This window comes from Thunnus thynnus, chromosome 4, assembly GCF_963924715.1.
Source record: "Thunnus thynnus chromosome 4, fThuThy2.1, whole genome shotgun sequence".
NCBI lineage: Eukaryota > Metazoa > Chordata > Actinopteri > Scombriformes > Scombridae > Thunnus > Thunnus thynnus.
In genome coordinates this window covers 26,716,783-26,742,546 of record NC_089520.1, presented here as the reverse complement: position 1 = coordinate 26,742,546, position 25,764 = coordinate 26,716,783, and the positions used below count along the sequence as shown (strand labels likewise).

The 25,764-nt window shown below is 38.6% G+C and overlaps 1 protein-coding gene and 2 long non-coding RNA genes across 10 annotated transcripts in view; 1 reads left to right on the top strand and 2 right to left on the bottom strand.

Annotated features, from left to right (window-relative positions):
• The window catches only part of slc2a9l2 (solute carrier family 2 member 9, like 2), a 98,318-nt gene extending 82,456 nt beyond the window's left edge, over positions 1 to 15,862 (bottom strand). Inside the window, exons 1-3 of one of the 4 annotated variants that reach the window (XM_067588013.1) lie at positions 15,702 to 15,862; positions 7,972 to 8,057; positions 2,625 to 2,723 (exon numbers count right to left, since the gene is read on the bottom strand). In XM_067588013.1, coding sequence (XP_067444114.1) covers positions 2,625 to 2,723; positions 7,972 to 8,046 — 174 coding nt within the window. In that variant the 5' untranslated portion in view covers positions 8,047 to 8,057; positions 15,702 to 15,862. Of the gene's footprint in view, positions 1 to 2,624; positions 2,724 to 7,971; positions 8,058 to 8,371; positions 8,618 to 11,033; positions 11,112 to 13,503; positions 13,872 to 15,701 lie in introns of those variants that run through there. The other 3 variants (XM_067588012.1, XM_067588009.1, XM_067588011.1) reach the window with 3 other exon arrangements.
• Positions 15,863 to 16,151: 289 nt separating this feature from the next.
• Positions 16,152 to 25,183, bottom strand: LOC137181901 (uncharacterized). Of its 4 annotated transcripts, none has more exons than XR_010928204.1 (5): positions 24,519 to 25,183; positions 22,845 to 22,917; positions 22,691 to 22,729; positions 18,085 to 19,346; positions 16,152 to 16,987 (listed from the first exon to the last, which is right to left on the bottom strand). It is a non-coding gene; the product is annotated as an uncharacterized lncRNA (long non-coding RNA). The 4 variants fall into 4 exon arrangements; XR_010928202.1 differs by lacking the exon at positions 24,519 to 25,183 and adding an exon at positions 23,331 to 24,189; XR_010928203.1 differs by lacking the exon at positions 24,519 to 25,183 and adding an exon at positions 23,542 to 24,189.
• Positions 21,735 to 23,128, top strand: LOC137181902 (uncharacterized). 2 transcript variants are annotated; one of them, XR_010928207.1, is made up of 3 exons: positions 21,735 to 22,424; positions 22,512 to 22,599; positions 22,700 to 22,838. It is a non-coding gene; the product is annotated as an uncharacterized lncRNA (long non-coding RNA). The 2 variants fall into 2 exon arrangements; XR_010928206.1 differs by lacking the exon at positions 22,700 to 22,838 and adding an exon at positions 22,863 to 23,128 and having other exon boundaries at positions 21,738 to 22,424.
• Positions 25,184 to 25,764: the final 581 nt, after the last annotated feature.

The window sequence follows — 25,764 nt, the reverse complement described above, 5'->3', positions numbered from 1 at the left end:
TTGTTTATTTTTGACAGCAGGAGAAGTAGTGGACCCCTGCAGCGGTAGAGAGGAGCCAGCACCAGCTTAATAATCAGCTTGTGTTCCTGGTGAGCAGAAGCTTTGGAAGAGCATGAACAACAAGCAACAGCTCAACATACAAATGAACTGGAGAATTAGCTGCATGTGCAGCAGCGCAGTGGCTGGGACTCTGACAGGAGCCACTGAATTAACCAGAATTACTGGACGAAATACCTTGCTAATTCCCTGGAAGTAGATAAACTAATTTCACAGATAAGAGATTTTGTGCAAACAGAAATAAGAACAGTGAAAGAACTAATTTAAACTGTCTTTAATCATTTAAAAGGTGATTAAAAGTTTGCAAACTGAGCTGAAGGACAGTGTGGATGGAAGTTTTTAGGTTCTTGAAACTTTATAGTTGGTTGCATTCTCATATCTGTGCAATGTCAAATTTTCAATCTGAAACAACTTGAATACTCACATCTATTGATGGCACATAGATCAGACTGTTTCAGCTGGATGGGCAGGGAAAAATGAAAGCAAAGAAAAATCTGCAGGATCAGTTTTATGAACAGGTTTTGAGGGATTCAGTTGAGACAAAAGTGAGCTATTTATTAGAAGTGAAGCTACCAGGTTGATGGTGCAAAGTGAGAGTCATCCCTCTAGGTGTAAATACAACTGTTTCAGTGTCTAGGGTCCTGTGAAAAAAGATACGGAACAGAGATGGGTGTGTTTTTCATCGGGCCATTTCTCAAAAAGCAAAATGAAGCTAGGATGCCAAGGCTAAAAGGAGAGGGACACGCTAAAGAAGGGGGGCATATTAGTACAGAGGTGTTGGCGACGTATTGATGCTTGTTTGATAAATGGCCTCTTTCATGAACCTGTACTTTCTGCCATTCACTTACTGCTGGTGATGGGTTGAGGATAAACAGTAGGTATTGGGTATTATTACATAAATTGTATGGTGTTGTACTCTTCTGCACCACAAATACTGCATAGTGCAGCATTAGGGCAACCCTGATGCTGGAGATCACACAATTAACAATTAGACTCACAGGTCAGAACTATCAGGTTTCCTCACTTTCATCCTCCTCTTGCTCACTAGATTCACCTCACCAATCATGGGCAGCATTGTGATGTCTGGTTTGCTCAATTCGTATATACACAAACCCTAATTAAAAGAAGAACCCCACTGTTCTGTGAAAAACAAAGTGAAATCCTAGTACTACTGTTTGTTTACGTAGCCTCCCGATCTGCCAGAAGTCTGCCGAGGGGCGGGGGGGAGAGGGGGGCTAAAACTGTTTCAGACAGAGGCTGAGCTGAGCGGCTGCATGAAGGGCTAGTATAAGATAAATAAAGAGTTTTTTTGAACAATAAATCATGCAAATTTACTTTTTTAAATATTAGGCTAGTTTTACTGCTTAATTTTATTCAAGGTTTTACCAATTACTGTATCAATAACAGCTTCTGACCAAAACAGTGACATAAATAAAGCTCTAAGTAAAAACTAAAATTCACATTCTGCATATTCTACAGCATTCCCTGTACTTGTATTGGCAGCTGCAGAGCTGAGGGTTATAATGTTTGAATACTAATTAAATGACCCCTGGGGCCTCTAATTACCATCAAATAAACACAAGGCCAGACTGAAGTGTAACCTCTGAAAATGCTGTTTCTCATCCAAAAGTGGCACCACTCAACTAGACCGATACATAAAAATTGCAATTTCAGTTTCACCAATCAAAGAGGAATTACACACCATGAAAATATTTAGTCTTGTGTAAGTAATGCTAAATACACATAACTGCCTTTCTGCTGATGTTTGTCTTGTCTTTTCTCTGATAAAAGGCCCCGCACTAACAATGAAAATCCAGTAAACATATTCCTATTCTCTTTGATTACATTTCCCTCTTCTCCATTCTGAGAGTAAAAGTGGGATCACAATAAAAATGTGAATCAATCAAAACCCAGCAGCTAGCGTATTTGTATAAAATGAAACCTTTGGAAGTGATTATTAAGATTATTAAGATTAAAAGTTCCCTCTCAGTGTTTGTATTCATGTGGGATGAAAGTCATATTGAACAACAAAGTGTTACAATTACTGAGCTGGCTGTATGTAACTGATGGGTGGGCAATTTCATTTTTATGTGAAAAGACTATCTGGTGTTTTTTGTTTGTTTTTTATGGAACTGAAGTTTATGCAATTGGTCTTGCAATAAGTTGAGGCTCACTGGATTCTGTGTGTGTACCAAAACTGTGGGAAACTGTGAAACCATTAATCCAGTAATTAACGGACAAGAATTGCAGTAAATTACTGCAAAACCAATAGAATTACAGTAAATGTCGACTCTACAGCAGTGAAAAAGCTTAGTACTGGGGTTTACTATAACTATGACAGTGTCTATAAAATCTGATTGAATGTGTGCATTTTGGACAATCAATTGAGAATAGGAGACAACTCAGTATTCTCATTCAGGCGTAACTTAATTAAAACCTGGTTCTGAGGCACCATCTAAATGAATGTTTATTGATTTCTCATGCTGCTAACAAACAGAGAAAACATGAGAAATCAATCATGGTTCTCCATGAGAAGGCTTACAAGACGTCCTCACAGTTTGACTCACCAGAGCTGGCGCGTTGACCACAGAGAGGTTGTACCCGTAAAGGAAAGATGACCCCAGGGCACTGAAGAAGGCTGCACTCAACAGACACGCTGTGACTGGCTGTTAATGAGAGAGCACACACAGAGGTTTGTATTAGTCATACAAACACATGTTAGAGGACCCGTTCATGGTCAGTCACCTTGCTTTGGATCAATGTAAAGTTCAGACCAAATCAGGGGAATTTCAACAGAGCACGTTTCATATAGCACCAGGTATCTGGGCCAGGAAACTGGGTTATTCCCTTCACTTTGCCCTTGAGCATGTCACTACTTAAACAACCAATACTAACAACACATGACATGTTCACTCTGATGTGTGCATGCTCTGTTTGACATAGGGTGAGGGAAGGAGCACTGGCTGAAAATAATAGTGGAGCATGAATTGTACTCTAAATGTATGTTCTGTGGCTATCATCAAACCTTTTATGCTACTAGGGAGACACATAACTGATCATTTAGAAAAAGTGAGTGAAACTGCAAATACATAGTTCTATTATTAGATTAAAAGTATGCTGTGAATATACATATACATATATATATATATATATATATATATATATATATACACACACACACACACACACACACACACACACATATATATATATATATAGAGAGAGAGAGAGAGAGAGAGAGAGAGTAAATGAGCCAGGCAGAACAAAAAATACATTAAAAAAAAAAAAAAATGGAGAAATCAACACCTGTGTGACTCAGGACAAAGAATGTTTATTTGTATGTACAGCATCAACCTATACCCTGCACTGACAGGCCCCAGGCTGAAGCAACAACCTGGAGGCACAGCTATACACAGGACGCAGTAGGGGTAATTAGTGGGAGGGTTAAGGGAGAACAGAGTACAGGAGGTTGAGGCTAAGGCTACAGGAGGAGAGGATGAAGACAAAGTTCAGGACAAGAGCTCATAATGATGAGCAGTGGATGTTATCTGTAAAAATGTACGGAAGCAAAGCTACAGAAGGTACAGTTCATTCAACCTGTGTCCCTCTGCACATTTGTAATCAGATGATATTGCAGTCATCAGCAATAAGTGATAAAGTGAAACTGATTGTGTAAAAGCACAAAATTAGGCCCTTACAGCTATGAAAAGGCTCTGTGTGGGAGTTTGGCATATGGCTTACACTGTATAGCCTATAAAATGTGATTTGATCTGTTAAATTACTTTCTGAAAAAGCTGAAATAAAAGGATCAACGTCTGAGTGAAAGAAACAGATTTAGTAATTAGTCATTACAAGGCAAAACAGAGTAAAACCAAAAAGAAACAGAAGCAAAACAGAGCAAAAGTGTTTGCAAGAGCTGAAAGTGAAGGTGAAAAAACGTGGCTGCTGGAAGTAGCGGGGTGTCTGTATTTATTTTTAACAGTGAGAAAACTTGGAAGCAACCCACTAATAGTTAGTGCTGCGTAGGCGGTGTGTTAAATCAATGTTGTTTCTGCCAATATATCTTCATTCCATTTTAAAAGGTTTGAGCTCACTGTATGCTTGCAATATGCACTTGTAACATATGTCCCAGAAGTGCTCAGCCCCAGTAGAGTCCTTTCTTCTCTATTTGCATATGTTACCGCATAAACAGGCCAATGCAACAGCATCTCCTTCACCACACCTGCTTTGCATGATAATGAATTCCCAGGAGTTGGTTTAAAGCGTGATCTTACAGACTTTGAAAAAGAAATGATGGTGTGTGTGTCAGGATGTTCGAACAGCACCAAGACTATGGAGCTGTTATGCCAATCTCAAGGCAATATGGCTCACGGTTCACTATGGCTCAGGCAATAAAAAGTGTTTGCCAGTCCACAGAGTGACTGAACTACACAGCACATCACTCTCTTGCTTGTATAACAGCTGATGACCTGACAGGGTACCTTTTCCTCCTTTTAAGGGTAACATGGCATAAAAAATGATGTGGAAATGTGTACACATTGATTACTAAACCAAGCACACAGATTGGTGAACTGAGCGCACAGTTAAGAAATCTGTACAAAATAGGTTTATTTTATATTATTAGGTTATTATTTTATATTATTAGGTTTCACATAATAGCCAGTTAAAGTAGAGAGTCTAAAGTAGACACTGGACAGTTCCTTTTGATTATTCATACACATATTATTTGGTATTACACTCCTCTTGACCTGTACTTTATCCTCCCACTATCATCGATTCTGTAGTGGTTCATACCCTCAAAGCCAGCTACACAGTGAAATGACAATGACTTTTTGAAACTTAAGTGGACACTTTATATTTCCCGATTGGTTACTGTGCAATTTTTGTTCAATTTGTCTTCAGCTGTTGATGCACAAATTACTTTGCATGCCAGTTTTTTAGCTGATTTGCAATGCTTAATAATAACACTCGTACACTTTCATTAACAGGACACAGTGATATCAAAATACTTCATACATATATACATCAATGTGCTCAATTTAGCAATTCTTTTGCATTCCCTGCACACACTTAACACTCATTTGCTAGAGGAGGAAACTTTCTCTATGCTCACCTTAAGTTTGAGTTTAAGGTGTGCACCTAAAACTATGATTTGTGATATCACAACTAGTTTTGAGCAAGAACAAGTGTGATGCAGAAACTTGAAGCCTGAGAATGGACTCTTCAGTGAAGTAAGAGACATCGTGTGTCCAGCAGTTAAACTTTTGAAATGAAAAATATTTGCCTATTTATAGATTATGTATTTTTCAATGTGGGAGAAGGAGGAGATGCCATTTTAATAATTAACTAGGTAATTGAGCTTTGTTGTGGAAAACCACTTCAGACACAAATTATTATTCCAAGCAGAATATTTTTACATGTTTTAAAACATGTCTGGAGGGGGTCTTTAAGCAATCCATGCACAAGGATTTCCTTACATTTTTTTCTTCTATCATGTGAACCCGAGGGAGGTTCCATACCAGCGAAGAGAGAAGATGTCACTTTCTTGAAAGGGACACCACAGGCTAAGGAGGACATTTCTTCAAACATCTTCACTAAAATAAGTGGTTCCAAATGGATATGACACACATTTCATCTTTGAAAAGATGATCCATTTTGGATTCTTCTTAGAACATTTTCTATTTTCCTTATAATACTTTATATAATACTTTTTATCATTTTTCCTTGTTGCTTTTATGATACACAGAAAGGCATTTCTAAATATGGGGATGAGGGTGAGTACTTGTTGGACACAGTGGTTAGCCAGTGAGATATTAATCTGGCATTTTGGAGACGCCTCTTGGTCTCTCATTATTACATATGCAACATGGAAAAAAGAAAATATTGTGACGGGAAAATGTAAAATTGATGACATATCAAACATTTACTAGGATGGAGAAAATAAAGATTAAAAAAGAGTCAGCAAAAGATAAAAGGGAAGGTACAATGAATTCATGATACGTGTATTTTAATTACTCTTTGGAGATCAAGGGAAATGTATTTTTGCCATCAATTTATCAGTAGATTACTAATATTAATAATTAATATTCATAACTCACTGTATTATTTATTCACATATCCAATTATATTTTTCATTCATCAGATTCTTTGTGACATTTGTTCTCCTAAGGCTCCCGTAGAGAGAGGAAATATGTTCCCCTCATCTCACATCCCACAAAAAGTAGGCAGGAACACAAGTATGAATATTCAGCTTTGATTTATATAAATGAATGTAAATATTAATGGTGTTCTTCAGGTTTGGGGAAAATGGCCCCTATTAGGCACCTAAAAAATGTAACTACAAGCAAGATACAATTTCTTTCAATGTTTCATTGAGTTGATAAAAAGAAAAGTAGCCCCTCTATGTGCAAAATCATGGTTAGAGATCTTTGGCAGAAAAAGAAAAGCTAAAAAAGTTAAAGTGCAGGTCCAGAAAAATGGAAAAATGGAGGTGTAAGGAACAGTACTTTTCCTCTAGCCTATCTCTGCTAACAGTGTTAATCCTAGATATAAATTTGTTTTAGTGAATGTTACTCACCATGCGAGTTTGTAATAACAGTGTTTAACAGTACATTTACATTTGACAGATGAGTGGACGAGATTAGAAGGCTACCAATGAAAGTGAAGGCATTGGGTACCACCAACACCAACAATAATACTTTGCTGTTATTGCTGAGTCAGTCCAATTGTGTGAAGAAAGAGAGGGGGCAGTAACTGAACAGATGAAGCTGTATGAAAATATCACCACTGGGACCTTGCTCTATTGGCACAACTGAAACCTGTAGTCCAGGATCATACTTTGGAAGGTTGGAAACCAACTGGCTGTGTTATCTTTAAGGAGTGGTTTTATTGTTGGTAGGGAGCTGTCAATAAAATTGGCACACCCTGGGCGGCGGGATCAAAACACTAGTTGTAACACTAATGTTAGTTGTGAGGGAATGGGATTAAGAAAATCTTCCTTAATAAACATTCAATTCAATTCAATTCCATTTTATTCATATAGCGCCAAAACACAACAAAAGTCATCTCAGGGCACTTTTCACATAGAGAAAGTCTAGACCGTACTTTTTAATTTACAGAGACCCAACAATTCCCCCATGGGCAAGCACTTGGCAACAGCGGGAAGGACAAACTCCCCTTTAACGGGAAGAAACCTCAAGCAGAACCGGGCTCTAGGTGGGTGGCCATCTGCTTTGACCGGTTGGGTTGAGACAGAAGTAACAATAATAATAATAATAATAATAATAATAAGTTTCTTAGAAGTGATTTTCTCCACAGTATAAATAAATCTTATTATATTTGATATATTTCAGAGTAGTAACAAGAATTTACCATGTGGCATGCAAACAGATAATCCTACCAGTTAATGTTTTATACTCTGAACTATAACTATTCCGTTGATTGTTATATTGCATTAATCACCTTTGAGGTATATATCAAGCAGTGAAAGGTGATCACTTTCACTTTTTTAATTCATCAATACATACATCAACACATATGTCTTTTTCTTCTTACTTGAATCATTTCGGTGTAGTTTTAGCTGTGTAGTCATTAGTCAGAGAGGGCCTCTGTTTCAGCAGCTGTCAAAGCCTCAAGCAACGGCAGGATTTTGGGTAACACAACAGAAATGTGTGTTGCGTAAATTACAAAGGTCATATATATGTTCACGGAAGTGCAGTATCTTCACAAATACATCCTGTCCAAACCTATATAAACTGAATGAACTCATGTATGACAAAACAGGCAAATAGCAATAACGTCAAAAAAGCTGTGACCTTTGTCAATCCAGTCAAACATTTCAAAATATAGCATCATTTAGTGCACGTTAAGGCAGCAAGATATAGGCTTGGCCTTTACTACACTAATTACACTAACCGTTCCAGCGTTTTTCCCAGAGTCGTTTATCTTGTGGTCAGCCGGGTCGTCCTTCTGTGATTTGTCCATCTTCATGTTTCAGCAACCTTAAATGAGAAGGTCATATCATACAGTATTAGCCATCAAGCTCATACAAAATAGCCATGGGCAGAAAAGACATATTTCACAACAAAGAGGGGGGAAGTGGAATTTATTATAGAAACTACTGAGAGAGACATCTGCTGAAAAGGAAATGACAGTGCCTCTATGTGCTGACAGGCAATACGGCCAGTACATGTGCACATAGGATTACACATCAGAACTTGGTCACAAGTTTAGGATTTACTCATAAAACAGGAAACAACATCAAATCAGTTTTCCAACATGCAAAAACTTTGCCTTACATGACATGACATCTTACCAACAGAAGAGCCTTGACTATAGTTTGAAGCATTGGATTTCTGCCCAATTACTCAACAACATAAAGAAACAATGGTCTGAGTTTGTACTGCACCACAGTATTGAATTCCACAATGGTGGCAAAGTGTACTAGATAACAAATGGAAAGACTGAGTCTGCCACCTAGTGGTCATGAAAACAGAAACACGCAAAAATACTGAACATTGAAACTGCCCGTTATTACAAAAAATGCAAAAATTAAATGAAGACTGATAAGTGTCTATCTCAGTATAAATGTAAACACTATAAGCAGAATTCCTACTAAACACAGTTGGTGCAGGGCATTGGACTGTAAGATTTACTTCAAGCTAAGTGAATTTCACTTTCTTCAGTGACAAAGCCAAGCCAACATCCAGAAGAAAGGCTTTTACACATAATTGATAGAATTCAGTCAGTGTCCTATAGTACTGCAGATTTCCCCTCCTACCGCACAGTTAATTACATTTAATAGCTTTCACTCAGCTTCCGGAATGTAAATTAGTCCCTGATTGGATGACTAGAATGAAAACCAGCAGGACTCTGAGTCCTGAGGAGCAGGATTGAAAGCCACAAGCTGTGGAGGGAATTCATAAAAATAAGTGAAGATGCCTGACAGATCAAATAGTTGTCATCAAATCTCGCTTTATTAAAACTATATGATTGACAAAATCTTTTGATTTAAGGGTCAGTAAAACTCCCATCACTAATCTGGAAACTGAAATCTGTGTTGAGTACACTTTGTACCAATTACACTCAGATTGGATCTTTTATTTATTTTAGGGTGTGTGTCCAAAGTGTTCAGGGATTCTTTTCCAGCCTTAACTGCTATAAAACCACAGTGCAATGGGACAACAGTGTCAGTACTTTACCAACACACAAGACATCCATTCACAGTTTGTCATTTTAAAAAAGAAAATCTTAACTCAAAGGCTACTTACTACATGGAAAACTTCCAGTGTTACAATTGAGCAAACTGTGAATTGTGTTTGTCAAATTTAACATATCTGTAGCACAAACATTGGGTACAATAAAAATCCAAAACAGTAAGTATTTGATAAAGTTGATAATAACGATGAGACAAAATGCATGCAAATTACTCAGAGGAGATGGTTGCGCATCAAATGTGTATGTCGTCTGTATTTTAGCATCCCACTTTGGACTATAACTGCACATTGCTGATGAACTACTGTACAATGATTGTACTGTATAATGTGACTGTATCAGCAAACATTACCTGCAGTAGAAGAAGATGCTCATCAAAAGAGTCAGCTTGTATTTCTGTCTGTGTAACATCCAATAACTAAAATCTATTTTGGTTAGTTATCAGGAGCCATGGGCATTGACCTTGATACCTCCCTCTCATCTCTGTGATTAGACAATGACCATAATGCTACTTTAAAGATAACCTAACACACAGACAGAAAGGCTACATTAAGAATATAAAGTGAACTATCTACTCTCTCATGCTATTGGTTAAAAAGTTTGCTGTAATTTTTCATGATGTCTTAATTATGTCTGGCCAAAGCATGCTAGAGGACATGCTGCTTACTCCCAACCTCAATTAAGCACTAGACAACAACTAAATCTAAGTTATTAATGCTGTCTGATGCTGTTGGGGGTTTGTTACATTAGTAATGTTTGTAAATACAGCAGCAAAAAAGACCTACAATGTGTACAAAGTTGAAATGTGTGCAAAAGTTTTCCATCTATAACTTAAACTCTTCAATTGTATATAGTGCTGGGTGATATTGTTAAATTCACTATGACGATTTGATTAAGGATCATTTTTGATATTGTTAGATATCATGATATATGTGTGCACAAAATCGCATGATGCAGTAAAATAATCAAACTGATATTTAAAGCAGTGCACTGTGAACTGCATCAGATCAAACTCACATAATACATAATCATTAATTTGTATGACAGAAACTTGTAGAATGATAAGATAATAACATGATAATACGATAAGATACTGATATATAATAACAATAATAACAATATGATTCTGCTGAAAATCAATACATTTTAATATTGAATTACTAACAAGCTCTAGTGCATACCTCAAATTTATACTATCAAAATTATTACAGATGGGGCCTTAACAGTGGAAGGTTTTAGGTGTTGATTATGATTATTTATATTTTTCTCAAACATATTGACTGAAATTATTGGAGAGGAGAATATGCTGACAGCAGATGATATATTGACTTATTATTGAATCTATCCTTCTATAGTACTACTCAGAAAATGGAAACAATATCCACAAATTATATAATTATAGTACATTTCAATTACTGTCATGCTTCACTACCTAATAAAAAAATGTTGAAAAAAACAAGGTGTTTGAAATAATTTTACAACCTGTTTGTAACATGAGCTCTCCATTACAACAGACAACAACAAAAAATACTACATACATCCTACTCTATGTATAAGACCATGTAAGAAGAGAGAAAAGTAGCCATAAGTAAGAGAAATGTCCACTCAGATAGTTCTGTGGGTGACAGCTGGGAAAAGTGCCATTACATACAAAGTACAGTCAGCCTGGTAAAATACCAACAGACCATGACATGGAGTAAAAAAATAAATGCCAAAAGTTCCCCCATCTCTACATTAATAGCAGACCAAGAGGGCATACTCACTCGAGTACAGGCTGTGTGTCCAATGCTTACAGGTAGTCTACTAACCTAACATATACCTAGACATGACTGTGATAGTAACACTGACAAATGATTAACTTTGATCAGTCCCGCCCTCCCTCTCTCTATCTCTCTCTCTCTCTTATGTCATCATGACTACCTGAGGTCAGCAACTGGAAAGAGAAAAATTAACTACATGTGTATATTTTTCTAGTATTGTTCACCTGAGAGTAAACAAGGCACTGCTTTAACAAGAGGAACCTGGACTGTCTACTGTGCAGAATCAGCATTACATTTAACATAACCAGTGATAACCAATGAAGGCAGCAATTAACCAAATTGTATCAAAATGTATTTCTCCTAACAGACAGGTTTTAATATAGGTGACTGATTTTTCTTAATTAAAATGTGCATTTATTCATCAAGGTGGTCCACTGTCCAATTGTCCAACAGTAAATCCCACATGATATTAGAGAAGACTAAGAGTCTAGTGGCTCTGTGAGGCTGTTTTAAGTGGTGCTTTGAACTTGCAAACATGCTCACAATGATACTGCTAGCATGCTGATGTTACCACATTTGCCATCTTAGTTTATCATGTTAGCATGCTAACATTTTCTAATTAGCACTAAACACACTGAAGTACAGCTGAGGTTGATGGGAATGGAATTCGTTTTGCAGAAGAAAAACATCCCAAAAGCATGGTGAAGAACAGGGGGAGTATTAATCCCCAAAGAGAAGAATGCCTTGAATATCCTCTGAATGTTTAAGGGAAAATTTTCTTCAGCATTGTTGCACAAAGGATGGCAATCTACCTGAAAGGCAACAACTTGATTGACACCTCGGTACAGAAATCCAATATATCACGTTTCTTCATGTTGCATTCCTAAACCTGGCCAATGCTTTTTGATCTATCCCACATAGTATCTTCTGGACAGCTGGAAAAACTTAATTCAAACATAACATGGCCACAGATGAAGTTTAAGCCCATTACCATCCTTAATGAAGAATACAAATGCTCCACGGTAAGACTGGACATGACCCTGACAGAAACTCAGGAGGCCACAATACGGGCAGTAGCTCCCAGAGTGGCAGCAGGCAGAAAGTGGAACTCATCCGAGGCAGTGCAGCAGGTAAAATCTGCACTCAAGCATGAAGATATTGTGGGCCAAGTGCAGCATGGAAGAGGTAGCTTTGGGCTAGGCACAAATAGACCCACATGGCACGAAGCAACAACTGCCCAGAAGAGAGGGTTGTTGGTAAAAGAGATACAGCAGCAGGAGGAGGCAGAACAATGTGCAGTCTCACAAGCAAAACAGGACCAATGGACAAGATGGGAAAACCTTGAACACTGGAAGCTTCCCTGGAAGGATCTTTGGGAAATGGAAGGAGGCAGACTTAACTTCATCATCAGAGCCATCTACAATGTTCTTCCTAGTCCCAAGAACCAAAACCAGTGGCTTGGGGAAGACCAATCATGTCACCTTTGCCAAACACCAGCAACCTTATGACACATATTCACCGGCTGTAAGACCAGCCTCGCCCAAGGACACTACACCTGGAGGCACAACCAGGTCCTTCGGCAACTGGCACTAATGCTGGAAGAAAGGAGGACTAACAACAATGCCCTCTTTCCCCCAACCTCTGGTTTCTCAAGCACCATGGCCTTTGTACAAGCAGGAAAGGTACCAAAGAGGTCAACTGCAAGAAAAGAATCAAGCCTACTGGATACAGCCCAGGATTGGAAGATGAAGGTCACTCTAGACTAGAAGCTCACCTTCCCACAAGAGAACATTACAACCAGTCTCAGGCCAGATCTGATAATGTGGTCAGCCTCCCTGCAGCAGTCTGGATTTAAGTTCAAATTTCAAACACACATTTAATCACCTCATATACAGCACAGTGCTCACTTTAGTGGACTTTACACCAACTTTGCTTTAAGTCATTTATTATATGGCCTACTACAAACACAAGTATGTTGTATGTTGTTTTGTTTTTTTAAATAAAAGTGTTAAACAATGTTTCACCTACTTTCTCCTATTTAGAGTAAATGCAATCCATCTGACTGTCAGTCACAGGGTAAATGTGGCCCATGTGCAGGGAGCTGCAGACAGTGTCCTCCTGCCATGTTTCTCAAGGGGGTAGATACTTGTTTCAGAAACTCTGTCTTATAGAATCTTTGGTTATTTCATCAGAAACTATTACATTGAAATTCTCTGTAAAAGCATGTACATTGCAGCTCTGTATGCTCAGAGGACAATGTTACTATAACCTAGCGGTGAACTTCAAACTCTTGTGGCCAAAACACACAGACCTACATGATTAGGGGTCATTATCAAGTGATAGAAAATAAATCCCGGTGCTTACCTTGAATAGTGTACATGAGATACATCATGTCACCGAGGAGCTGAAATTGTAAAGCTTTAAATCACTAACGTATAAATGCCATGCTGTAAGAATGTCTTGTTTCTCCTACCATAGGAACAATGAAGAGTGCTCTTCCAGCTTATCCATGATCCATTGTTGTGCTGCATTCCTTGACCACAAGCATGAGGAACGCCCCCTTCATCAACACAGTTGGCCAGTCGAAGTCCAGAAAGACGTCCCCAGATCAGATGGTCCTTAGATCAGAGTAACAACAGCATACAGCTCTCCTATAACAGCTGTCGAGGTATCATTCATACCCAGCTGAAGTGATCCCACAGAAACTGGCTGCGATGAATTCTAGTTTCCTGTTCAATGGAATGACAACGCCATTCTAGACAAAGAGGAGGACATTCCTGCTACTGGTGGAGCCATCGTGACCACACTGCAGCTTGTTACATAAAAGCAGCACAAGAGCTTGGTCTTCAATCCCCCCAAAAAAAACATTTCCTCAGGCAGCATTTTCACTGATCAATGGCTGCTTTATTCTCCCTTGGCTTCACATTTATCTTATTGATACTGCTGCCTGGCAGCTATCTATATCACAAACATGTGAGCCACTTTTTTGCCATGTGAAAATTGCATGAAAGAGTACCTAAAGTATATCAAGAGAGGTCAAAAACATGACATAGTGTAAGTACAATAGTGTGGTGGATTGAGCAACTTTGTGAACTGTGCTGAAGAAACATTTGGGTCAGGAGCTGCCATGAGAAAAAGATATGGCCAAGTAATGAAACTCTGGCTTGTTAGATGAACATGCCCTTTGAGGCAGCCTTTCTCAGCCCTGAAGTCAAGGTAACAGAAGTATTAGGTTTCCCAGCATGTGGGTAGACCTTTCAGTGGGAAAAAGAGAACTGTGCCAAACCACTGAAAGCAGTTGAAATGAGAAAAATCTTTTAGCTCATGTGATACTTTACGTTTGCTATATTTTCATACAACACTTTTCCAGAATCTTGTGTCTCCAGACTCCAGACTTCAGACTATATTTTAACACTTTCCAGCCTGGGAAACAAACAGTAGACTTTATCCCACACTGTATAACATCCTCATGAAGTCAGACTGGGGTAATACCAGCTATTGTATCCTGTGCACAGCAACAGACTATACTATATTATTATTATTATCTTCATTCTGCAGCATTATATGCATATTCATAAAATAATGTCCACTGTGAGTGTTCCTGTCCATGTGTCTTCCTAATGTGCTTTGATAAATGGGTGGGGGCAATTAAAGCCTCTCATGTTGATTCTGCCAACATTACAAAGTTCTCTCCAAGGATTATGTCCTAGATTTGTTTTATCAGAGAGCTTTTTTGCTGTGGTGCATAGTCTTTCAAACAGATGTCAGCAGCTGTGTTAAACATTGACTTTCCCACTGTGTTAGTGGCTCAGTGTCACCTAGGTGCCACATACTGACTCTGTTGTGAATGCATGGGAAAATGAAAAGTACCCAAATATATATCCAATAACATGAGCATTCATTTTGTAAAAATTAGTTAGACAAAAGAGAATGCACCAACCACTCTTAGGACTTTCGCGGTCCAAAGTCAGGCTTATCTTGAAGATATCACATCCAAAGTAACAGGCAGTTACATAATTAAAAAGACAACATTATCACGAGAATTGGCTGGCTACCTTAATTACTGAGACTGGACATGAACCAAAACTGGCCGGAACCACAGTGTAGGATGCTGCTAGAGAGGGCCACTTTCTTATCAATGACTCATCTACTACATGAAATGACTACATGTCACAAAAATTTACTGCCCATTTACCTCTCTTTGAAAAAAGTAACAATGCTTTATGTTAAGAGATGCTTGTCATTGCTGTAATCTGGTCTAATCACCACATTTACCTCACTGTTTAAACATACAGCTTGTCTTATATGTATGTTTTTACTTGCATTCTCTTTTAAAAAAATATGATGTAGACAGAGATTAATAAATAGTTGAGAATGGCACACATTATCATGAAGGGGTTTGAGTAAAAAAAAAAAGCATGCAAGCAAGTCTCAATGAACTTGGAGTTCAAAGTTACTTTTATAACCCTGTCATACTCTACTACATCAATTCATAAGAAGCATGGAGGTAAGGCTAAAACGGGGATGATGTTCTTTTCACTGATCCTTAAAAGTTGCCATTTAGTGTTACATGAGGTTTTCATCTCATAATGTGATCTAAACCTAACATCAAGCAAAATGCTACTCTGCATTTATATTTAAGGACTGCATAAATGTGTATGTTCCACTTACCTCTTTTCTTACAGGTTGTTCCAAGAAACTCGGTCAATCTATTATTTATTCCAGCACAAAAGAGAGCGTGTTTCAGTCAGATTGTTCAGTTTTTGCTTCCCCTAGCAGCATGGCAGTGTGAAGTTACTATGTAGCCAATAGGCTGATCATTGTTTGACCCACTAACCTGTGGCCCTGCAGGGGGAAGAATCAATCCTCTGTCTTTACAGTGAAACTGTACATAAATATTGTGAGAGGAACAGGACCCTTTTAATGTATATATATGTAAGCTATTTTTCAGATATTTCATCCAACTCTGTCTTCCCTGGAGCAGCAGGACTGGAAAGAAACTGGGTTTGAGAATATTCCCTTAGGCCATTCCTAAGGGGGGAATGGCCTAAGGGGGGGGGGGGGGGGGGGGGGGGCTATGATTCGCTCTCTACACTGTGTGTGTGTGTGTGTGTGTGTGTGTGTGTGTGTGTGTGTGTGTGTGTGTGCCCAAGGCTTCAAGTATTTTTGTCTGAAAGAACTCAATTTCTTATTTTTGACTGAGCTGCATATAAATAATTTGCTTTCAAAAACAAAAAACCCTGAGTGGTGAAAAGGCTGCTCCTTTAAAGACATTTAGTATTTATACATATTGTTTCTAAACAAAGAATATGCTTTTGATACGGTGACAGTCTCTGATCCACAGCATAACATTTAGCTTGTCAAATCCCATATTTACAAAAACAACATACAAAAACTGGAATGAAAAGGGGAGAATCTTTATAGACTATTAAATATGGCAAAAATGATGAAGAGGCAGAGTTCTAAAGTAGTGCAAGAGACAGTTAGACCAATTTTTGCCAACCAAAATGAGAACAAAATGAATTGTGATTATTTCCCACTGGATTTTTTCAGATATATCGTGTACTTTTCTGTTACTTCTACTTCTAATCAGCACATTGTCAAGGTTTAAAACAATAAGAAACATCCACTGAGCTGGGATTTGTCATTTTCAGTTGTTTCCAAACATGCTTTTTCTCAGGAATGGAAAAAAGTAAAGTAAAGATTTGGGGGGGGGGGGCTTTGTTGTTTGCTTTGCTGGCATCTCACCTACAGTTACTGAGGTCAACAACTTTTTAACAGCTTAAGAAAACATGTTAATAAAATTGTTGTGTAGTGTTAGTATCTGTATTAAAAGCTAACGGTTTCTTTAAATTTTGAATCAGTTCTTTACTTCCTTCTTGTTTTTCTTTCAACACCATCACATCCTGTGATTCTTCCTCACTTCTGTCTCCTCCCTCCTGATTCCTTCACTCACTCTGAAAATGTAAAAAGTCTTCCTTTTAAAAGTCTGACAGAGCATGAAGCAGAACTTTAACTTGTATGGTGTTAATTACAGTAATTGGACAAAACGACACACAGTCGGAATACATCAGCAGTCAAGCTATCCAAACTATAAAGCTACATTAACATTACTGTGTAAAGCAGCAGGAGCAGCAGATAAACTGGACTGTTACAACAACAATAATGACAAATTTTTAAAAAACTCTTCACTAAAGAGTTTTTACTAGCTACTTACTTCGTTGTCTTTTGTCAAACACATTATTATCATTTGATGGCGCACATGTCAGTTAATGTCACATTTCATCGTCTGCACTGTCTGTCTCATGACAGCAGCTCCAGTCTGCCTGCTAGCGTCAGCACGGAAGGTTCGTTTGTTTTAAACGCTTAGGAGGAATGGGCGGTGGTTTGATGGTCGCTCCTTGTTAACAGTATCTCTATGTGTCATAGGGGGATACAATGTTCAAACGGAAAACGAAAGCTACAACAGAAAGGTAGGAAGCCGGTCTGAGCTAACGGCTGTAAAGTGATGGTCAGTCTACGTAAAGCTAAACATAAAATACTCCTTGACAAATGGGCACTTTTGACATCAAGGGGCAAAGGGGCAGGTGCTCGGGCACCTCATGCCCCCTCTCTGCACGTGCTAGTGTTAGAGCATAAATGAACAAATTAATGTTAATTTATTCATGAGTTTCTGTGTTCCCGTAGTCTGATAGATCATAAGTAACTGGCCAGGTGTTTTAATGTTGACAGTGCAGCCAGCTAATTATATAAGAGTTGTAAATTCAAGGTTGTGTTGTAAATTGAAGATTGGCAGATAAACAATCGATAGGTGATGTAAGAACTAGCTGGCACAGCAGAAACATTTCTTAGCTAGTTAGTTTAACTGCCTTTTCATACCGCACATTAAATATAGAGGTTTGTGTTGGCAGCTGAGTTAGACCTACTAAGGCTAACATAAAGTTAAATTAGATTGGTGTCTTACTAACATTAGCTCCCATTTCCAAGTGTTTTCTTCAAGACAAAATATTGGCACCAGTAAGCATTACATTTTTTGAGATTTCGGTTTACTTACAGGCAAGGCGATGAAATTTTAGCATTTCTCCTCTCTCATTCAAGTCATGAAGTGTACCTTAACACCAGGTTGTTAAGCAGTATTGCACTGCCCTATCTGGTAAAAAACAAAAATTGAGTCCGTTTCAGTGTGCACTGTCGCACTGTAACCACATCCAACAGTGATGTCACAGAGTCCTGCAGTACACCTCTACATCACTGCAGCAAGGTGAGAAATTAAACCACTAGAGGTTAGCAAAAACAAAACCATTGTGACAGTATTTGAAGATGCACTGTGAGAGAACAGACAATAAACTGGTACAATGCTATAATGTAACAGCTTATGGACATGATCGGCATAGAAACAGCCCAACTTGGTCTTTTTCACAAGTACATTTGTATGGGATATTTCCAGCTAACATACATGACAGATGAAAATAGCAGCTAGCAGAAGCTCAAATACAAGAAAAAAGAACATTTCATACTGTTGAAAGTCTACAGTATGTGGACATTCTTGTTTAAGCCTGCCTAGAATTACAGATGTTAGTGAAGTATACTAACCAGGAGCTCAATAATCTCCCAGTTAGAAAATTTTCACACAGAAATTTGGGACTGCATTCTTAGAGCACATTGAAGACATCCTCCGTAGCTAATACATGTTAAATTACAGTTTTTACTATTGCTGAAACACAATTTCTGAAACTAGGGCCCTCTTTGTCGAAAACCAAAAACATAGAGTACAGCTCTTGCAACACTTCATTCAAAACTATATAAATTCTTCTAAAAATAGTATTTTTGCATCGCAACTTTACACACAAACACCAAATAAATAGCTCTTTCTACATGCCAACTGCACACTGATGTACTGAGTATATAATACTATCATCTAGAGTCTTTGGCATTTTCATTTGTAGCAGGCTAGACTACGAACACAAATGTAATGGGGAAACAAATTTGTTTATCCTCAATACTCATAATTGTAACAGTATCAGACATAATTACTTTAACTGAAGATGACGAACACAGTTACTCTATTGTACTGTAAACAAAATACAGTATATTGCAATTACAGTCCATCCCATCTTTGATGTGCATCTGGCCACAGCACCTAATCAACATCACATGCAATGTCCACTCTGTCCAAACATTGGAGGAAGTACTGTCTTGAATGGCGTATCCAGCTCTGGCATGCCTCCGTATCCATGTCACCACAGGCCTCTTCCATCGCCTGGAGGAGAGTTGTGCATCGGTAGGGTTGGTGGTTATATACCTTCCAGTGACACTCTGAAAAGAACAAAGAACTTATCAATAGCAGTAGCGGACCATGGGGTCTTGCACTGGGCCTTCAGTGGTCTCTCTCACACACACACACACACACACACACACAAACCTCTTTTATACAGAGAACCCACAATATACATAAAGAGGATCCGCCTTTGCATTTTACAGTGAACAACACAAAGCCAGCATAAAGACACCTCCGTGTGTGCTTTTACATAGCATGCCGGCGTTCCGTATTCAGAGGTGTGACGGAGATCAGACTGATCAGAACTGTAAACTCTGCCATGAGCAAATACAAAGACGTTACTAGGACAAGGGGAGGACATTTCTCTTCATTTTATAACGATAAAAGTTAAGTTAGACTTTTCTGTCAGCTTCCCGTCTTTTAAAAAAGATGAGAGAAAAAGAGAGAGTGAGAGAGCAGCTGTGGTCGAGTGAGCTAGAGAGTGAATGAAGAGAGGGAGCGCTAGTAACGTTAGGCCGTATTCACACAACAGCGTCAGCTCCCGGTCCTGCCATGCTGTCCCTTTTACACACACAGTCCATCCAGCTCTGTGGAACCAGCTTATTGGTGGAGCAACTCTGCCCCCCCACTCTGTGTCTGTACCTTTTATACAGAGCAGCGAGGCGGATTACAGGCACAGTATTCCTGCTTTGAAAGGGCTGTATAAAAGGGGCTAAAGTGCACTCATCGCCAACAACTAAAATCGAAACAATATCCCTGCTGCCTTGGTAAGCCCCAACCCTGTCTCCAACCCCTTTTTTTGGTTCCCCTTACTGTGCCATTAATTCTTGGGTTACGCCCTGGTGGCTGACATTTTTAATGAATTACCTTTTGTTTGTTTCTTTTTCTCATATTATGTTTAATAAATTACTTTTAATTGAACACGTCCTCTGCTCAAGTGGAATTTATTATTGAACCTGTGTCTTGCTTATTTGCTTGTAGCTAACTGCCAATTTAATAATTTCCAGGGGTGAAATTCCCCTGGTGGCGTTGTCGAGGCAACTTACGGCACCACTCTGCCACACTGACAAATAGAGCTACTGCTCAGAATGACCTACCAACACGATGTGCACATGTGCAGAGCAAAGGACACTCCCGTAATTTTAAGCTACCCGGAATCTTCATGGTGGAAAGAGCGGTCTTCTACAGGTAATTTAAATGAAATTAGATTAGATTCAAATGTTATCTCTAAAATTAGCAAGAAAAAAATCTAATATTTCTTATTTTTCAGTTGTTTCCAACAGTTAATGATAAGTAAACTAGCTATACTAGAGAGGTATGACCAAGTAAGAAATGTTCTTGCTTTTGGTCAGTATCCAGAGGGATACACAAAAACACAGAGGCAGACATTACGGCAATATGCGGCCAAGTTCAGATTTTCTGGTCAGTAATAAAATGTTGGAAGTACATTTTTTCCATATAAATACATAAAAACAAGACCTAACATAGCTTTATTTTTTTCTTGATGTAGATGGGGAACTTTTTTATGGACAGAGGAAGGCTGTGAGGACAAAGGCAGAGTGCAATACCCTGTTCTGCGAATTCCATAGCAGCCCTATTGGAGGCCACAGTGGGATTTTTAAAACAAGAAATGCTTTGTCCAGTCAATTCTACTGGCTAGGAATCTCTACTGACATTGAGAAATGGGTCAGTAATTAATGCCCTGCTGTCCTGATTAGCTGTTCATCTATTAGTTTTAATAATCAAATGTAGCTATTACTACCTCATATCACATTTACAGTTTTCCTTTGAATTTGTTCACACTTCTTATTGGTTACCCTCAACAAACCCACTATTTTTTTCCTTCATTTTTCTAGGTCAGTGAATGTGATCAGTGCCAAAGGGTTGTAAAACCACATGTGATTGATGCTAAATTGGAAAGTATTAAGGTAAATGAGCATTTTCGTTTATGTGAGTTACTGAAGAATGTTAAAAAAAAAATCATAAATCAGAGTATATAAACATTTTACCCGCTGGCAAATTGAAAAACATATAACCCCAAACCCTACTAAATCACCACAAACAGAGGTTTATACTGTATATCCAATTCTGTTTTTGTTAGGTTTCATCGGTCTGGGAATTGCTTGGTATTGACCTCACAGGACCACTTCCGAAGACATCTGATGGCCATATTTACATTTTGACAGCCACAGATTATTTTTCCAAGTTGATGGAAGCATTCCTATTAAAAACTAAAACTGCTCAGGAAGTAGCTAGAAACCTTGTTTCTATCATTTACAGGCACAGTTGCCCAGTCAGAATTCTCTCTGATCAAGGAATAGAGTTTGTTAATGAGGTGAGACTTTGAACAAATATATACATCAATTCTTATGGTATATGAGGCCAATATCCAAATTTTGCTCTCCAAACAAAAGCTCTGCTCCTCTCTTAATTAGGGCTGTGCAGTAATTCATGTCTAATCATTAATTTCTTCAGTCCTACTATGTATACTGTAAAATCAATTGTGATGAATGTTGTGATATGAATTAATTCTGTATTGCGCAGCCTTACTGGAAATGCTATTTCACTATTGTGTTGCAGTTCTTAATGCTGGACTATTGGCGGCTGTTTAATAATATAACACATTTATTAATTCATTTCAGATTAACAGCTCTCTTTGTGACCTGCTGTCTATAAAACGGAGTGTGACAGCTGCTTATCACCCTCTGGACCATACACTATTCATAACATATCAGGGAAGATGGTGTCACTGACTAACCAGGACGGTCATTTACTGAAAACCACATACAACATAAATTAAATAAAACCATACAAGAGAAGCCACTTAAAGGAAGAAACCACAGAAACGATACAACTCAAAGCCAGAGACCAAATGTCAGATGGGCCTTGTAGACCATCAGTTATCAAATGGACTCCATCTAAAGTAAGCCAGAGGACAACAGAGGAAGTTGGAAGGAAAAGAGATGCAACCGGAAAAGAAAAAGTAGTTCAGGAAAACAGAGGAAATTGGAAGGGAAAGAAATAAAAGAAACCGTACTCTTTAATATACAGAGACCCAACGATTCCCCCATTTGTGGTTGTGTCCATACAACACAGGAGGGCATTGGATTCTTGTGGTGTGTAAATCTAACAATATTCATATATTGAACAATATTCCACATAAATATGTGACTTAAAAACAGATAAACTGCAATGTGTTACAGATTGTGAAATGTCAGGAAAGGCCCTTCTTGTTATTGACTCCTTAAGGAATGAGCAGAGATACAGCAGGAGAATCTTGAGAAACTGGAGGTAATTATTTAAATGTTTTGATGCTGATCCCAGTGACTTTCTATTTTATGTGAGGCATTGAGTTATGAAATGCAATATATAAATTGTTTACCTTTTCCAGACTTCTGCATAGACTGCAACATGATCAACCCTGACACAGAAAGTGACAATGTCAGCATAATTTCTGTCCCTGTATATGGTTGATTGTCTGAAATATTTTGAACTAGTACTCTCAGTCTTCTATCCTCTATTGAGAAATGTCTGACCACTATTATTCTCCTCAGGTGTAGTGCAACATTTGTCTCCGATGGGCACATCATGACTGTCTGAAATCTGTTCCTGCAAATGGAAACGAAAATTACATTTGGTTAAAATGCAGAGAATAGAGAAAAAAAAATAGTTACATTTCCTAAAGAAAATGCATGTGCTTGTGAGATAGCAAATAATAATAAAAATAAGTGATAAATGTGTTTGTGTGTACGTGTTGGGTGCTCAATATAAGCTACTCTACTTTTGAACATAATTATAATAGTCCATTCTGATAGATATTTCCTACCTGATAGTATGAGCTACTGCGTCTCACACATATCTCATCTGAGTAGCTACTAAACAATGTTTTTTGCTAGGGCAGGTCATTATGAGTGAGAGGCTTAGTTCATCAGACTAGTATGACAGGACGAGCTACTGGTAGAGATAGATCGGGTAGCGCAAACTGTCAGAACACCGGCTCAACAAGCTGAAACTACACTAACCTCATTTTTTCTCCCACACATCAATTAGCAAAATTGCCAACCCAGTCTTCCGATGGTAGACGTTCACTTATGTCGCTCAACAATCAGCCAACAATGAAAGGAAAGATTTTCTGAAAGAGAAACTGGCCCATATATCTCACAGCAGCAAAGTTGAGCATTGCCAACAACAATCTTTATCAACTCTATAGATAATTAATAAAGCGGGACTCACCACTCATTGGAAAATAAAATCCAATCTTCGTTAATTTCTACAATGCCTGCCTGCGTGAGCCCTGCTTGCCCACAACACAAAGACATAACTGCGCTTATTGGTTGATATGACGACATCACCTGGGACCTGTAGGCCCCGATGGACCTCCTCTGCTAAGTAGGGTTGCAGGAAAGGAGAGTAGGTTGAAGGGGGAGAACTTGAAATTGAAACCAACCTCATCAGTACATACTTTTATTTATTTTCTTTATTTGGGATGCATGATATTATCGGCATGTCAACGGTATCGGCCGATAAAAGCTCTAAAATTAAATATCGGCATCAGACATTTCTGCCGATTATGAGAGGCCGGTTTGTTGCATTCTCCGCCGCTTGACTGTGCTTCCTTCCACAGATTGTTTCACCCTGATGGTCCCAGTGCTTCCTCAGCAGGCTCCACTTTACTCAGCTGCCTGTTATACCCGCTGCTTCGTCCCACTTTAACCTGAATAACAAACCAGGGCTGGGGCTAACGTTAGCTGAGAGGCTAGCAGAGCGTTCGCTGCAGCATGATCATAGGGAAGCACTGCCAGCTAGCCTTCCAGCTAACGTATCCACGTCTCTCCATGTGGATCCAATCAGAGCACCGAGTCCCGGTTTGTTATTCAAGTTAAAGTGGGAAGAAGCAGTGAAGTGCTTAAGTGAAGTGGAGCCTGCAGACCATCAGGGTGAAACAGTCCGTCCAGGAGCTGCTATGTTCCACAGTATAGATAGGAAACACCATGGCTGACAGGATGTACCACTCAGTTGGGGGGGGGGGGGTGACTGTTTTTGGATTATGACAGCGGTTGGCAACCAGCGTATTAGGTGCATTACTGTCACCCTCTGCTCTGGATTGTGGACCAGAGATTAAATCCTACACATTAATCCTGTCTGTCTAATAAACTCAAAGAAAACTCTACTGCTCCACCCACTTGGCCTATATATAAAATGTAACTTACTTGAACATATTCATAGTGCAGTTGTTTCACTCTTTCAGAGTTTCTTTCAAATGGCACTCTGTACAGCTGTTTCAGCCGAAGTTGATGCCGCTTCAGTGGACGTTCCAGTGTTTATGTTGTTGGATGTTGTATTATCAGTGATGATGTGGTGTTGCAGGTGTCGCAAAAGTGACCATGTTTATGATGTTCCTTTTCTTGTGTGAACAGGTGATTTCGTCCTCCTACCTTTTCTCATTTCGAAATGTCTGGATGACACCTGCTACAGTGTAGCGGCTCAAATTAGGCTGGACCCTCTGATCAGCCTCCTGTAGACTCAACCCATGGTTGATTACGTAGTCGACCAAAGCGTCCCAGATCTCATCTGTGACAATTCTATTTCCTCTGACTGGTCCTCTCACCACTCCTTGGTCTGTGTCCTCCTCCTCCTACTACTCTCCTACTGCCTACTCCTCATCCTCCTCTTACTCAAAAAACTCTTCCTCTATCTCTCCCTCCGAAATTGGCCTCCATTATTATGCACACCACAGAGAAAAACTGAATCCTATTTATAGTGTTCAAGCTCTGATTTCTAAGTGATCTAATTGGTTACAGGTGTTTTCACATGTGCATTCTGAGTGCAGGTGATTGATAATTGAGTGTGATATTTTAGTGGCAGTGTTTATCAAACAACACAGACAGGCTTTTAGTTTTGAATGACGTGTCTACTGTGGTTATTTGAAAAAAGTGTGTTTTAAAATTTTGAACTTAGTGTAAAGCAGACAATGTGCTTATGGTTTAGCACACCTGGTCAGTAGATAGGCTACATGAGTTAGTGGTTTCAATAACTGCGCCACAACTACCAGTTTTTGTGTCTTGGCAAATGCAAAAAAAAACTGTAAAAACAAAAGAAAAGCAGAATTGCATTAAACTAATCAACAGCAGCTGTGACTACTAATCCAAAACGTAGAAAACAAACCATATACAGGCCATCGGAGTAAAATATATAACATACAGCCTGAAAGAAAACCATCTGATCAAACATTAAAACTAGAACTATCTTATCACCAGTCCCTTTGTGTGTTTATTATCATTGTGATGCAACCACTTTTGCATTTAAAACATGAAATAGAATAAGAAATTGATTAAATCAATCATCTGAAAATTATCTCTTCTTTGCAGATACCTAAAGTCTAGTGACAAGAGAAATGTCATATTTTAATAATAATTTCAATGATTATTTAGTGTTAATCCTTGTGGATTTCTTCCC